We start from the raw sequence: 15,840 nt of genomic DNA on the forward strand, positions 1-15,840 counted from the left end.
GGGAGGTACCAGGTTTGTTCCGAGTTCTGTGTTCTGAACATATGCACTTTATACAGCATATGTCAGCAAAGTGTCTGAATACTTATGACCATGTGATATATCAGTTTTTCTTTTTTAATAAATTTGTAAAAATATCTACATTTTTGGTTTTTATCTGTCAAGATGGGGTGCTGAGTGTACATTAATGAGAAATAAAATGAATGTTTTTGATTTTAGCAAATGGCTGCAATGAAACAAAGAGTGAAAAATTTAAAGGGGTCTGAATACTTTCTGTACCCACTATAGCTGATGCCTTAAGTGACTACTACTCTTTGCTCTATAATCTAAACCAAGACAACGCTACTATGTAACCGAATAGTATATACTATATGCAATATCCTGGGGATCAAGAGTGTCTTCCACTGCGGCTCTGCCACTTTTTTATAGCGCCAACTGATACTGCAGCTGCTCACTCTGTGCGACAAAGGTGTAGCGACTGAAGCGTCACCAACCATAACTGATACTGCCAATAACTTCATGTATCTAATTTCAGTACTGCAAGGAGTGTGAAGTTATTTCAACTATTGCATTTTGAGGCTTGAGAAAGCACACATAGCTGCGCGAAACGGCTGTTGCCTTCTTGCCATTCTATGCTGTTTTTCCCTCCCTGCACGAATTGTTCTTAAAGATGTGTTACCTTAATAAAAGAAGTCTTTTATGAAGATGAGCCTCGGTGTGGGTGAGTGCCCTTCCAATTTTTCTATATTTTTTTTATTTCAACTATTTCTACCCCACAATGGAGCCAAATGAAAGTACAATTCATCGCAGTAAGAGTAAGCATTGGTTATGGAAAATATGAAAAAAGATGGGTAGCAAACTACACTGCATCATTAAAGAGATAAAACCTACCCAAACTATAAAAAAGTTAATATCCCATTTCACACAATGAAGTTCTAAAAGCCATCTAATAATTAAAAAAGAAAAAAAATACTCTGGGCGAGATTATACCTAGGAATATTACATACTATTTATAGAGGGCAGTGTACAGAGGCAGTGTTTCTCTATTTACATCTTGGGAAACATATTTGCATATTCTTCCCACATACTATTTAAAGACATACTTCTTCCCACTTATGTAGCGTCTTCAATAGAGCAAGATTAGAGGGCATCTACATAAATGAGATGCTTCAGACTATAATCACAACAATTCCCAAACCTGGCATGGACCCAGCTTATGTTACTAACTATAGACCAATCCTCTTATTCAATGGAGATAATATTATACTATATGCTTAAATAGTGACTTTCAGATTGCTAGACCTCCTGCCCAATTTGGACAATACAGAGAAGGTAAGGTTTATTAAATCCAGGCAGGCTCCAGATACCACTAGAAGATTTATAGACAAACTGGAATGAGTGGAAAACAACATCGTTACCTTCACTGTTTGATGCAGAGAAGACGATCAATAGATTCAACTGGACATATGCGTTCCAAGCTTTGGAGACGTTCAGATTTACTGACTGATCCTCCAGTCAATTAAAGCCTTATACTCAAATCCATATGCTATATTGACAAACGCCTTGATTTTGCATTTCTGAATTTGTGTCCGGTTAAAAAACAAACGGTTTCGCCGCGGAGAGCATAAAACGCTCACCGGTGCTCACGGCCGGACACTTTTCAAACCCATTCAAATGAATGGGTTTGAAAACTGACTGCAGGTTTCAGTTTCCTGCCCAGTTTTGGGCAGGAAACAGAAACCTGTATAAACGGAGACCGGGCGCAGATGTGAACGAGCCCTTACCCACTTCTCCTACGAGCAACTTTAACCATGTGCTCTCCTCCACAGTACATGTGGGATCACAAAACTAGATTCAATAATGGCATATAGAGACTTCAATAAACAATTTCAATATGAAATATGGCCAAAAACCTATAGAATAATACCCAAATCTTCATCATGCACCAACCATAATCAACTATATTATAAAATACCACACAGATGGTACTTGAACCTTGCATACTATCTAAACCCCTTCCCTGATGTAGGAGATACTGTGGGCAAATAGGCATCATACTACACACATTCTGACCATCAATGCAACCTTTGTGGCATTTCATTAAAACCATAGTATACTCAATGACTTGCTGTTTTATATCTCTTATCACAGAATTGGTCATACAAGGAGTAGGCCTAAACTCAATCCCCAAATCATATTAAACAGTTCTTTGTCACATGTCTCTAATGAAAATCTCAGGGATAAACCAGAACTGGAAATCAACTAATACACCAGCAAAAATCTACAGAACACAAGGAGTTAATAGAAACTACCACTATGAATATGTGTACGCATGTAGTCAAAATAAACACCACAAGTTCCTAGAAGAATGCAAATGCTGATAAGATCACTTTTCATATATCTTTTTATCCTGGTATACTGAATTTATTTGGCGTTACATGTTCACACTCTACTAGATCATAGGTGTATCTTAATATGCCGCCTTTAACTCTAGTGATGTAGAATTTAGTGTTTGTAATAAATTTTGATTCTGTTATAATTCTATGATAATTCTGCTATAGAATACTTAGGTCTTGTGTTATAGAAGGATTGTATAATGTACTTGCTTTGCACAGATTTGTATTGTACTGTTCTTTATTGTACTGTCAGCACAAAATTGAGATATAAATTAATTATAACCTTGTAGAACTGTCAGCACAGTTTACAATGATGCATTTCTTATTCAGGCTGCTGCTTCATTCTTGTAAAAATCGTCATTTTATCCCTATGCAAATGAGCAGAAAAGGACTTTGATGGTCTGGCTTTCCAGCCATGGGCTTCATTATCTGCTGCTGCTAACTGCTGCTCAGCTCTACCCTCGCTGCCTCTCTCCTCTGCCTCAGCACACATTAGTAACTGTATTATGCATGTCTGATGTGAAAGAATCTGGCTTCAGATGGAAGGTGAAAATGTCATCTTCAGATATGCACAGGATAGATCTGATAGAGGATAGAGCTGAGCAGCAGTTAGCCCAGGAGAGGTGTAAAAAAAACTAAAACATTTAAACTCCTCTTCCCTCACCTCTTTTGAGCCTCTTCGCAGCGTCTGATGAAGGGAAAGTTTGATGGCTCTTAACCAGTGGTATAACTAAAGTCTTGTGGACCCGGTGCAATCTTGTGTCCAGGGCCCCCTACCTCATCCCTACAGCGAATTCTTGATAGTGATGGTTACGGGTGCTAAGGAGTTTAATCCACCTTAGTGTGGTTAGGGTAATCTGGGGGTCTCCTTTGCTTATGGGCTAGATGGAAGCTGCAATCTCAATCCTAATCCCAGTGCAATGGGCCCTCTAAGACTCCTGGGCCCCGGTGCGACTGCCCTCTCAAGTAACGCCCCTGCTCTTAACTCTCTGAGATTAGAAGCAAGATTCTTCTCCTAAGGTGACCATCTCTATTGCACCCAAAGATGTTCTGCATGGGCACCCCAGACCTAGGAGGAAGAGACTTCCCCATAGCAAGTTTGTTGTAATCCAGTCACCACCTCCTCATTTCCGGTTAAGGAAACATGACCGGCTTCTTGCTCCATTGTCAGAGAAGATTGGATTAATGTGTTCTCATATGGGCTTTTGCCAAGAGTGCTGCATCTATTGCTGAAGCTGATAATCTTAGGGCTCTCATTGCTGTGGTTCTGTGAGATGAGATACAATGGGTTACTTCCATAATGAATTTTTTGCTCCTCTCTTTGGATAATCTCATGGTGTAATTCATGGTGTGAGTTGATTTTGAATCTGAAAAATGTGATATCTTACACTGGAGAGAGTTTGGAGTTCTTTTTGTGGACAAAAAGTCATTGTCATGAGCAGGGTCTCCAAAGTCATCTCAAAAGGAAACATTAAAATCTCTTTGGAAAGGGTTAGGAGAAGCCTGTCATTGAGGTATGAAATATTGATATTTCCTGGATATGACGATGAGCTGTGAGAGCAGTCACTATTTTGCTAATGATACAGGATGCTGGTGGGATCCCAAATGTAAAATATTTAGATGACGATGAAGGTATCTATCGGTTTTTGTTGTTTGGTTTTTTTTGTAAAATGAATAGGACTGAGGGTATATTTTCTGTCCTGAACTTTTTCATGGCCAAAAACGTGTGCAATTAAGTCAAGTCTAATTGTTTTGTGGCTTTGGAACTAAGAATGTGCAAGAGTTTACTCCTTTTCTTTTTAGATTGACAGTGACCAGTTCTGGAGCTTCCTTGTCTATCACTTCTTGCACTAGTTCAGTGGTTCTTAACCAGGGTTCGATCGAACCCTAGGCCATATGCACGGTTATTTTGTGTACCAGTAAAAAAACCATATACCTATGTCTTGAATTTGGAAAAGAATCATATTTGATTTATCACTAAAGAAGGGTTCGGTGAATGTGCATATGAAACTGGTGGGTTCAGTACCTCAAACAAGGTTAAGAACCACTGCACTAGTTGAAGAATTGTATTTGATCGATTGATGAGTTTCTTGGGAACTTTTCAAACTTCAAGACTTAACAGCTTTTTTTATGGTAGAGGACACAGATATGTCTGAAGAAGTTTGTGAATAAATGGAACAGAATAGACTTATTTAGTCTGCCACCCACAGGAATGACGTACGGCCTGGTGTCATTAGTCTCCAGGTTTCTGATTGGACTTCTTCTTCTAGTAAGTGGAGGATGTTTCTTGACATGGTTAATATCTTCTTTTTCTGTTTTGGTACCAGTTATTCCTTTGAAATATAGGTGACCTTTTTGGGGGAATATAAAGGTATAGTTTTAGTTTTGGATTTCTTGACTTCAGGAAACAAAATTCTGAGAGGATCTCAAGTATTTTTCAAGCTGAGAACCAAAGAGAATGTGTTGGGAAGGGAGGTAGCATCTAGTAGAATGAATCTCTGTCATGGCTTTAGAAGAGTTTTCGCATCACCCAAAAAGTCTGCATCTTCTTTCATTAATGTAAGATTCCTCAAGATTTCTTCCCTGGGACCATATCCCTTAGATCGTGATAATGTTGTCTTAACCAAACGCATAAAACCGATGTTGAGGCAAATCTAAGTTTACATGTGGCAACAGTACCTAAATAAGATTTCTTTAGTGCACTGTCAGAATTCCTATCCCTATTCAGGGATAGTCAGTCCTTATAGGACAAGTAAAAAAAAAAAAAAGTGTGCAAACAAAAAAATTAAGTTATTAAACCCCCAAAATTCAATTTTCCTATATAAAGAAATCCCTAAAAATTTATGTAAATAACACATATTTGGTATCACTGCATCCGTAACAACCTGCACAATAAAACTGAAACAATATTTAACCTACACGGTGAACGTTGGAAAAAAAAGTAGCAGAAAAAAAAACAACAGGAGTAATGATTGTGTGGCATCTTGTCTTACAAAATATTGTATAAAAAGAGATAAAGTCACATGTACCCCAAAACAGTATCAAATAAAATCTGTGAAATGGCTGTAGGGTCAAATTGCTCACTATACCCCTTGATGAATTCTGTCAGGTGTGTAGTTTCCAAAATAGGGTCACTTTTGGAGGGTTTCCATTGCTTTGGTACTCTAGGGGCTCTGCAAATGAGACACGACACTCGAAAACTATTCCAGCACAATCTTCTTTTCAAATGCCAAGTGTTCCTCCTCTTCCATGCGCTGTCATGTGCAAAAAACATCAGTTTACACCCACACGTGTGGCATTTCTGTGTTCAGGAGAAATTATAGGACAAACTGTGAGATGCATTTTCTTCTTTAACCCTTTGTGAATGTGTTAATTTTACAGCTAAATGAATGTATTAAAAAAAATAAATTATGAAATATCTAAATTTCACCTCCATATTGTTTTAATTCCTGTGAAATGCTTAAAGTCTTGAACTTCCAAAATACCGTGTCGAATTATTTGAGGGGTGCAGTTTTGAAAACGGTTTCTAACATATAGGCCTTTATAATAGTATTCAGAACCGAAGTGGTCCCTAAGAAATTAGTTTGGGAAATTTTCTTGTAAGGCTAAGCCCCCAAATTGCGGAAACGCAGGTTTTTTTGTTGTTGTTGCAGATTTTGCTGCAATTTCTTGAGCCAAACCCAGGAGTGGCTACAGAAGGAATGGGAAATATCTAGAAAGCCCTTATACTTCTCTCTTCTGTTCAATCCGCTCCTGACTTTGGCAAAAAAAGAAAAGAAAAAAACGGAAAAATCTGCAACAAAAAAGCTGGGTTTCTGCAACATGGAGCTTTAGCATAAATCTGGGGGGAAACAAAAAAAAATAACAATAAAAATAGCTTTCTAATATAATAGCCTTCTAATATCCAAAATAAAATTAAACGGCAATTCAGAGATGATTCCAATATAATGCAGAGATATGGTAATATTTATTAATGCATTCGGATGGTATGGCTATACGAATGGTAAGCAGTGCATTTCACATTTCGGAAATTGTGATTTTTTTTCCAAATGACCTATTTTTTTTATAAATAAATATAAAAATATTGATCAACGTTTCTGACTAACATGAAGTACAATGTGTCATGAAAAAAATGTTTTCAAATTAACTTGAAGTTAAAGCATCTCAAAGTTATTGTTTTATAAATGGACACATTTAGAGATGAGCGAGTACTGTTCGGATCAGACGATCCGAACAGCACGCTCGCATAGAAATGAATGGACGTAGCCGGCACGCGGGGGGTTAAGCGGCCGTCCGCCGTCAAAGTGGAAGTACCAGGTGCATCCATTCATTTCTATGGAGCGTGCTGTTCGGATCAGCTGATCCGAACAGTACTCGCTCATCTCTAGACACATTTCAGTTTTGAAAAAGGAGGCCTGGCCCTTAAGGTACTTTTAGGCCTGGTCCTTAAGGGGTTAAAATGACCTCAGAATATAGTCGACTATTAAGCCACTGAGATTTTAGCAGAATTATCAAATAGCACCTGCTGGTCTAGGAGATTTAATAGTTAATATATAGTCTGTGACCACTGTCGGTAAATAGGAAAGAGGCAAGTAGATGAGTTTGGCATCCCATCCTGCAGAGTAACGTGTCCAGGGGTGCACAGCAGTCAGAGCATGCTCCATGCAGTCTGTCACCAGAGACAGGTTTTTGTTACACATTGCTGGCACATTATCAAGAAAGTCCAAACCTAAATGGAAAATATAAAAAGACAGGCTTAGATCAAAGACAAAAGCCATAGTTTATCTGTTTATTCTCTCTCATATGAAGTTTATTAAATGCCACTTTCAGTTTTCAAAGCCATCACATAGTTATTATATAGATGACTTGCGCCTCTGTGCAATACAACTACATTTTTCTTGTTTCTTAAAAAGATGCACAATAGTAGTTTCCCACTTCTATACTGTTAGGACCTGTCTAATAGATCAGTCATTTACATCTATAAGCAGCACTTTGACTCGTAACATAACTGGTCTCCTAAATATTGCACATTGAGGAATAAAAATCTATTTTTTGTTGGATTAGGATTACTGTGGATTATCATTTACATGATGAAATCAATATAGACGTCATAGATCTCCTCCTCTGCTTCATGTTAAAAGGGGTGCCTGACCAGACTTCCCTTTTAAATAGTTTTGATACGGTAGGTATGGACTCTGTTAAAATGGTTGCCTTACCTCTTATTTCCCTACTCTCCCGATCTCCACCTCCGTAACAAAGGGAAATCTTCAATTTCCTATTAGCATATAAACAACCCATTTGCAGACACATTATGCATTACCATAAGAGATTGTGTGGACTGTCAGTTCTCTTCTTCTATAAATATTACCGTATATACTCGAGTATAAGCCGACCCGAATATAAGCCGACTCCCCTAATTTTACCACAAAAAACTGGGAAAACGTATTGACTCGAGTATAAGCCTAGAGGGGAAATGCAGCAGCTACTGGAAAATTTCAAAAATTAAAATGGTTTTTGCAGTGGTTTGGTTTGGTGCAGTAGTTGCTGGGAAAGGGGAGGGGGTGTTTTGGTTGTCTGCCTTGAGCTTGAGGACTGGTTTTTTTTTTTCCCCCACGTGGAATTCAGCCTGGCTGAATATAGGGTATCTGCAGTGCTCCCTTCCTGACAAAGGAGGAGCACTGCAGATCCTATACTCAGTAGACCGGGCACTTTCAGACACAGGGATATTTCATGTGTATGTGTGTCACAGTCATTTTCTACTTTTATATGTATTCTAGGGAAAGGAGGGATTTAGAACTTTTATTTATTTTATTTATCTTATTATATTTTTAGCTTTTTCCCCCCACTATTTTATGGGACATTTTATACATTATTATTGTGGCTGGTCATAGACCCCCCCTCCAAAAAAAAAAAATAATAATAATAATTTTTTGGGGGGGGGGCTTGACTTCAGTATAAGCCGAGGGGGGCTTTTTCAGCACAAAACTGTGCTTAAAATTCGGCTTATACTCGAGTATATACGCTATATTGCTGCTAGGCTTTTGCAACTTTGCGCCATCTATAATGAGCTGACACTAGTCTCTCTAACCTAACTACAGGCTTCACTTTGGACCCTACAACCGGCATCTCACCCATATAAATGATGACAATTTGCAATGCATTAGTATTATAGTGCATTGCATTGCATTATTGATCAGACCCCCTGAATACACGAAAAACTTTTTTTTTTTTAAAGTAAAAATTTTTTAAAAATGATTACCTCCCACCTTTCCCAGGAACACATATAAAAGTACTTAAATACAGTAGGCCTTCACTAAAGTGGTCAGGCATGCATACATCTCCCACCTCATCCTTCGCTTCACTCCTTCAGTTTCCCGCAATGTACATTGATTTTACTTTTTATGAAGTTTTGCTTGTTATTAATATATGCTGTAAAATTCAGCAGACTGTAGCACTAGTGCTCTCCTATTCTTACTTGTATATCATCTAATGCCTCAGCTGCAGGACAATATTAGATATCAATATCTTCACTTGCCTAGAACTTACAGTTCTGCTCCTCTCCAATGTGCTATAATAATATTGGGTAGCATTTTGTGCCCCCTCTTTCCCTTATAAATCATAAAGGCAAAATTCTGTCTTTGATTTCTTCCTGGGAATGTTCCTCTTATTCTGCTTGAAACTCTTACAAACCAAATCTATGTTTGCATATATTTAGATAACACATTTATATACATTTACTTAGATTTAGATAATTGTTATGGCTAATATTTATACCACCAGACACTATAAGCCAGTGGCTGTCATAACTATTCACACTCACATTCAGCTTTCTGTTCTTTGGGTCCGCATGGGGTCCCCAAAAACGGAAAGCTAACCCGCTTAAAAAACGGTTACCTGCAGAAACCTGTGGATTCCAAAGACTATATTGGGGTCCACTGGGTTTCCACCCAAAACATGCAGAGAGAAAAGTCCTGCTTGCATTTTTTTTAGCAGGTTTGGTGACAGAAACCCTGAATACAGAGCAAGCACTAGTGTGAACCTAGCCTTAGTCAGCGCATTAAGACCCATTAGTACAGTGACAATGGCCTGTCTTGCCTGACTTCACCAGTTAGGAGCAGGAATGTCCAAATCTGGACATTTCCAGTTTTCATGTTTTTCCCATGTCAATTCTAGCTTTCTTTTGGCTTTGTTTCTGTCTGATACAAGAGTGCAAGGTCATATTCCAAATCAGGAAATTATAGTTTGGAAAAGGAAAAGCATATTCCAAAGCAGTTGCTACAAGACATGCCACAACACGGACTCTTCTGTTAACTTCTGGAAAGGACTATGATCTTATAGATTAGAAAGGAGAGCTGTAGAGCAGGGGTGCTCACACTTTTTCAGCATGTGAGCTACTTTATTAACTGACCAAGGCAAAAGATCTACTACCCACTTCTTGTGGGTGGGCCTGTGGGCGGGACGGGACGTGTCTGTGGGCGGGGTCGGGTGGAGCGTGAGAGCAGGAGGCACAAGTGGCATTCTGTGGCCGCCCAGGGATCCCAGGTGTCTGCTTGTTCACAGCGCAGGCTGAGAGTTATCTGCGGCCGCCAGTGTCCGGAGATGACTCTCAGCCTGTGCTGTGAACAAGCAGCACCCCGGCTCCCTCCATCCCTAAGAGCGGGGAGCACATCATCCCCCAGAGCTGCTGCTGCCCGGCCTGCAAGTGTCCGGAGTGCTTGTTCACAGCGCAGGCTGAGAGTCGACTCTCAGCCTGTACTGTGAACAAGCAGACACCGGGGATCCCTGGCTGCATCCTTCGATCGACCCATACATCCTTTGCGATCGACCGGTAGAACGCAATCGACGTATTGGGCACCCCTGCTGTAGAGGTATATAGGTTCAGTGCTTGCCATAAGAGGCAGTTCATTTGATTTTATATGTCTACGGGTTCACTACTATGTTTGAATTAACCTGTATATGCTGAGGTCTTAGATCCCAGGCCATATAAGCCCCCTAAGTGAGAGACGAGATCTGAAATTAAGTGATTACTTATGTTTTTGCTTTTTATCTTTTTACTGTATTTTTGGTCTTTGTAGTCTTGGGGATCGGAGGCATGTGTAGAGTGATTGCCATCAGCATTACACTGCAGTGCGATGTTTGCGGTTGTTGAATTCTTTATGATAGATTTCCATTAAAGATATAAAATACTCACTCTGTTGATAATATTTCTCTCCATAGCTTTTTCTGACTTCCTCTGAAGAGTTGTCCCAGCTGGTTTTCATACCTTTTTTAAGCAATTCTACGCATGTGATTTGTGTATCAAAAACGCCAGGTTCAATAATGCATACCTTCACCCCAAATGGCTTCATTTCACGTCTGTAAAGTATACAGATAACCATGGAAAAAAATTAACCTTTTTTATCAATTGCAGGACTGCTTAATGCCAGACACCACTAGGATAGCAACAATGGAAGATAGTCACTATTTAACTAATAGATTCAAGTTCAAGTAAATGGAAGCTGATCTGTATGACCGCTACACAGTAGATGTCTATTGTATAATTCTGGCATGAATGGCTCTATTGTAGTAGGTGTCAGACCCCCTTTACATTGTTTTTTAATTTTTTTGTTTGCATCCTAAATGCAAACTTAAGCAACTTATAACATACACATTGTATTAAAACATCCTGCCATTTTGCCTATAGCTACAGGTTGTGGAAAAGTTGCGGTTTTTATTACCAATTTTACTGTGGATTCTTAAAGGGGCTCTATCAGCAAAATCATGCTGATAGAGCCCCACATATGCGTGCATAGCCTTTAAAAAGGCTATTCAGGCATCGGTAATGTTATATTAAACTACCCCCCCGTTTTAAAATAATAACTTAAAAAAGAATGTTCTCTACTTACGGATCGTGCACTGTGGGCGGGCATCTGGGTGTGTCTTCATCTTCTTCCCCGCCTCTTCTTCCTCTGACGTCTTCGGGTCCCGTCCTTCTCCGGCGCTTGCTCGCGGACACTGATAAAAAAAAAATAGCCCGGGCGCATGCGCAGTAGCCGTAGTAGAAGCCGTGTGCTACTGCGCATGCGCCCGGGCTATTTTTTTTTACCAGTGTCCGCGAGCAAGCGCCGGAGGAGGACGGGACCCGAAGACGTCAGAGGAAGAAGAGGCGGGGAAGAAGAAGACGGCGCACCCTGAATGCCCGCCCAGGGTGCACGTTCCATAAGTAGAGAACATTCTTTTTTAAGTTATTATTTTAAAACGGCGGGGTAGTTTAATTTAACTTTTACAGTGCCTGAATAGCCTTTTTAAAGGCTATGCACGCATATGTGGGGCTCTAGCAGCATGATTTTGCTGATAGAGCCCCTTTAAGCCAAAGAAAGGAATGGATTGAGTAAAGAAAAAGCTTCTCTTATACCCCCATTCCATTTGAAGTCACTTCTGGCTTTGGCTAAAAAAAATTGCAATAAAATCTGTAATAAAATATTGCAGCTTTTCTGCAATGTGTGGCTTTTGCCTTGGTGTCTGAGCAACTGACTAATCTATTGGGGCAAGATACTCTGAGGTTTCTTCTCACCAGTCTGGCTCAAAGTCCTTTATGGAATCCAGTCCTCTTGGGACAGACCTCCTATCTGTCTCCTACTGGCCCAGTCCACCTGCTCCTGCAGGTCACCAGCAACACTCCCTCTCTGGAGTTGGGCTCCTTCTGGAATCCAGCCTTCTTGGGACAGACCGCCTGTGTGTCTCTAACTGGTCCACAGTACACCTGCAGGTCACCAGCGCTCTCCCGCTGTGTGCACTCCATCTGGAGTTGAGCCCCTTTCTCAGGTATGCGTGTGGTCAGGGTCCCTTTTTAACCCTGTTTTTGGTCACTCTACAGCGCCCTCTAGGTTCACACCCTCACACCACCTGCCCAAGAACAGTAGGGGCTAGAGAAAGAAAACCTACTGTGCCGGAATCAGTGGAGAAACACCTATTAAATAATGTAAACTGGGGAAAGGTCCTTTAACATTAAAAGGAATATGAGGATACTAAGATGTTTGATGGCACTGTAACTCATACTGACCTCAGACAGTCTGAAAAGGATTCTACGCCATACTTAGACAAGCAGTATCCGCCAGGGCTTATAGTCATTCTTCCTGCTATACTGGCTACATTAACCACTCGTCCTCGAGCTTTCCGGATCAAGGGTAAGAAGTGGATTGTCACATCAACAACTCCCAGCAGGTTTACATTTATAGTTTTAAAGAAATCCTCTTTTGTCATCCATTCGGTAGGGCTACATGGAAGGCTAATTCCTGCATTGTTTACTATGCCCCAGAGTCCTGCAGAAAGAAAATAAGATTTTAGCTACAGTATACATACGTTCTGTACATCTTAATCAAATCCATATATGGCGTACCATGCACCTGAATTTTTGAAAGCGCTATCTGGTTTCTCGTATTGATGGCCTATCTAGCAGTGTTATCGCATAGACCCAAGACTGCACTGCAGTACCGACATTCGCCACTAAAGTTTCTAAGGTGATTGAGCAGCGTGGCTCTTGGAATGTAAACAATACCATTTTCTTGGTACAGGTTTCAACTAGAGATGAGCGAGTATTATTCGAAACGGCATATTCGAATAGCACGCACTCATAAGAATGAATGGACGCAGGGGGTTAAGCGGCAGAACGCCAGCCCCATCTGTGTGCCGGCCGGCTCCATTCATTGCTATAGGTGCGTGCTATTCGAAACTGCTGTTTCGAATAGTACTCGCTCATCTCTAGTCTCAACCAATTTCATAAAAAGCAGAAGGAGCAATGTGATGCATTTTTGGAAGCAAAAAAAGGTCCATATTCCAAAGAAGCCCTCATTTGTATCCATCTACACCAGAAAACTGACGGGTTAACACATTTTCCCCATTGCATTCCCCATTTCTTTTTTCTCCCATTTTACAGTGCAATCTCTTATTTCAGAAAATGCCATTTTTGGAAAACCTTTGTGTATTGCAGTTTCCCATATCAATACTGCTCATGGAGACCCCAAGATCAGTTGTACAATCCAGATTCCCTAAAATCACAGGGTGCTATGTGAAATCAGGTCAAAGGTGCTTCCTGTACGGTTTCCATTCCTCTTGAAGCCACATTTGGCTTAGGTGCAAACAAATGCAACACTTTACTGCAACGTGTGGCCGCAGCAATGTTTAACAGTTAAAAAAACACTTCCAGAACTTCACTTACTACATTTCTAACCTTTGTATAGCTGAGGGCATTGGGGATTTTGTACAATATATTACATGTATTATAAATTATTTCCAATTGCTTGTTTTACATGTATTTTGTATGGCATTTTTTGAAATTTTGAATATTGAATAGTCAGTGGAGAAAAATGGAGAGACATCAGAAAAAAAACAAACCCCATCATAGTCTTGCAATGCTACTGACACAGAAGCACAACAAACGGAAATACTTATAGCAACATATGAGCGCAATGTGCAGTGCAAAATGCAAGATACTGTCTTAAAGTTTCTTAATATTATAGGAATAGTGCTAAGATATACCACCAATGTCCATGTGATGAAGGATTTGACCTCTGACATTTCACCACCAATAGAAAGAAGTGGCAACAAAGCTAGGCCAGCACTCTACTTGCCTTTGTTAGGCTGGGTTCACACGGGGGTTTTTTGAGCGGATTTTGACACGCAAAATCCGCTCCAAAAATCCTCTCCCGCGGCTAACTGCGTCTGGATGCCGATGCAGTGCACATGGAGTTTTCTGGCATTCAGTCGCAGCATACCACTCCGAATTAGACCCAAATGGATGGGCCTAGTCGGCAGGGAATGTCGTGCCGTGGATGCCCACGGCTGATTCCATGGCAAGAAGGGGCAGGTCGTTCGCGGAAAAAGGAACCCATTGAAATCAATGGGAGGCGTTTTTTTGAGCTGGATTCCGCGTCAAAAATCAGGACCAAAAAACGCAGTGTGAATTCAGCCTTAGGGTGGCCACAAGGACAACCATTATATGCAGTGCCACCAATATCTTTTAGGAGACAATCCCTTTAAGTAATTATACTGTACTGAAGAAGATTACTTAGTCTAACCTTTGTCTCCAACAATTGCAGATGCCCACTTGACAGCAGCACAAACGCTCTGGGTGCTGGTAACATCCAAAATCACTGTATGGACTCTGCTTGATGTCTCTTTCTTTAGGTTTTCAGCCCCCCTCTCTGTCAGACAAGCAGCCAAAACATTAATTCCGCGATTGTCTAGGTTTCTCGCAAGTAGATTTCCAAATCCAGAATCACATCCAGTGATGAAGACGTATTTTCCTGTGAGGTTCTCCAGGATCAGACCTTGTCTGTATCGTCTGTATAGGAATATCAAACCCAACACCACAAGCAGAAGGAGACACATAATGGATCCAATAATACTATGTCACTGAAACAGACAAAACAGACATAAAACGTTAACATCCATATCTCTTCCATACCTATGTATTCTGTAATAGCAATAGTATAACCAATAGTACCATGAACAGAGTTTCAGAATCAAAGGCGTAAAATGTAGCTTCTGGGCCTCAATGCTAAATATGTAATGGGGCCCCACTTACCATGTGGTATCTATAAGGGCCTGTGCACACGGAGTAAACGCACGCTTATTTTTGCATAACACATGTGTAAAGAATACACGTGTGACAACCAGACTCCCACTTCAATGACATTTTTTACACGTGTAAAAAATGTCATTGAAGTCAATGGGAGTCTGATTTTCACACGTGTATTCTTTACACATGTATTATGCAAAAATGAGCGTGCGTTTACTCCTGTCTAAGAGGGTGTTTCACATGTAGGAATTTGACGCTGAATTTTAGGCGGAATCTGCCTTCCCCGCTAGTGGAAAAAAATAAGCATTCTGCTCGTTTTTTCAGGTGAATTCCGCCTGAGAACTCACACTGAAATGAATGAAAGATGGAAAATATTCCTTTTTCGTCGGGCCAGAATTTGTCAAAATTTGCGGTTGAGATTTGGATTTTGGCCCTGCCGAATAAAGGCAAAATGGGTTTGGAAACTGTGCGGCCGTGAGTGCCGGTGAGCGTTTTGTGAAAACAGTTTTTTTTAACTGGACACAAAGTCGGACATGCAGGACTTTGAGTCCGGTTTAAAACAAACGGTTTCACCGGTTTCGAGAGCACAACACGCTCACCGGCACTCACGGCTGGACTTGGTCTGACAGCTTTCCGTCTTCTGCATGCAGAAGATGGAAACCTCATAACGGAGACCCGAACGCTGTTGTGAACACAGCGTCATTAGCATATGAATAAAGACGGACTTATTCAGAAACCACTGAGGCAATCTACATACAAAAGGTAGATGTGGAATAGCCGTTCTAAAGCCTATGCAAGGATGTGATTAGTTCAAAATCACAATAGTTCCCAATGATAGAGCCCCTTTAAATTTGCCCTGTAGTGTATATCAAAAGGTAGACAAAGCTA

General features: G+C 40.4%; 1 protein-coding gene across 1 annotated transcript; it reads right to left on the reverse strand.

Annotated features, from left to right (window-relative positions):
- Window positions 1-6,904: 6,904 nt before the first annotated feature.
- On the reverse strand, window positions 6,905-14,773 carry LOC142193852 (retinol dehydrogenase 7-like). The gene is made up of 4 exons (XM_075262864.1): window positions 14,450-14,773; window positions 12,436-12,694; window positions 10,585-10,748; window positions 6,905-7,122 (listed from the first exon to the last, which is right to left on the reverse strand). The coding sequence occupies exons 1-4, from the start codon at window positions 14,760-14,762 to the stop codon at window positions 6,905-6,907; spliced, it is 954 nt and encodes a 317-aa protein (XP_075118965.1). The 5' UTR covers window positions 14,763-14,773.
- Window positions 14,774-15,840: the final 1,067 nt, after the last annotated feature.

This window comes from Leptodactylus fuscus, chromosome 2 (assembly GCF_031893055.1).
Source record: "Leptodactylus fuscus isolate aLepFus1 chromosome 2, aLepFus1.hap2, whole genome shotgun sequence".
Classification (NCBI taxonomy): Eukaryota; Metazoa; Chordata; class Amphibia; order Anura; family Leptodactylidae; genus Leptodactylus; species Leptodactylus fuscus.

Bases quoted from the DNA above. Each gene is read 5' to 3' on its own strand.
- LOC142193852 (XM_075262864.1), bottom strand. From the start codon at position 14,762: ATGTGTCTCCTTCTGCTTGTGGTGTTGGGTTTGATATTCCTATACAGA. The intron at 12,695-14,449 runs GTTAGACTAAGT...TTCTTTCTGCAG, and splicing joins TGCAATTGTTGGAGACAAAG to GACTCTGGGGCATAGTAAAC. The intron at 10,749-12,435 runs GTCAGTATGAGT...TATACTTTACAG, and splicing joins TCCTTTTCAGACTGTCTGAG to ACGTGAAATGAAGCCATTTG.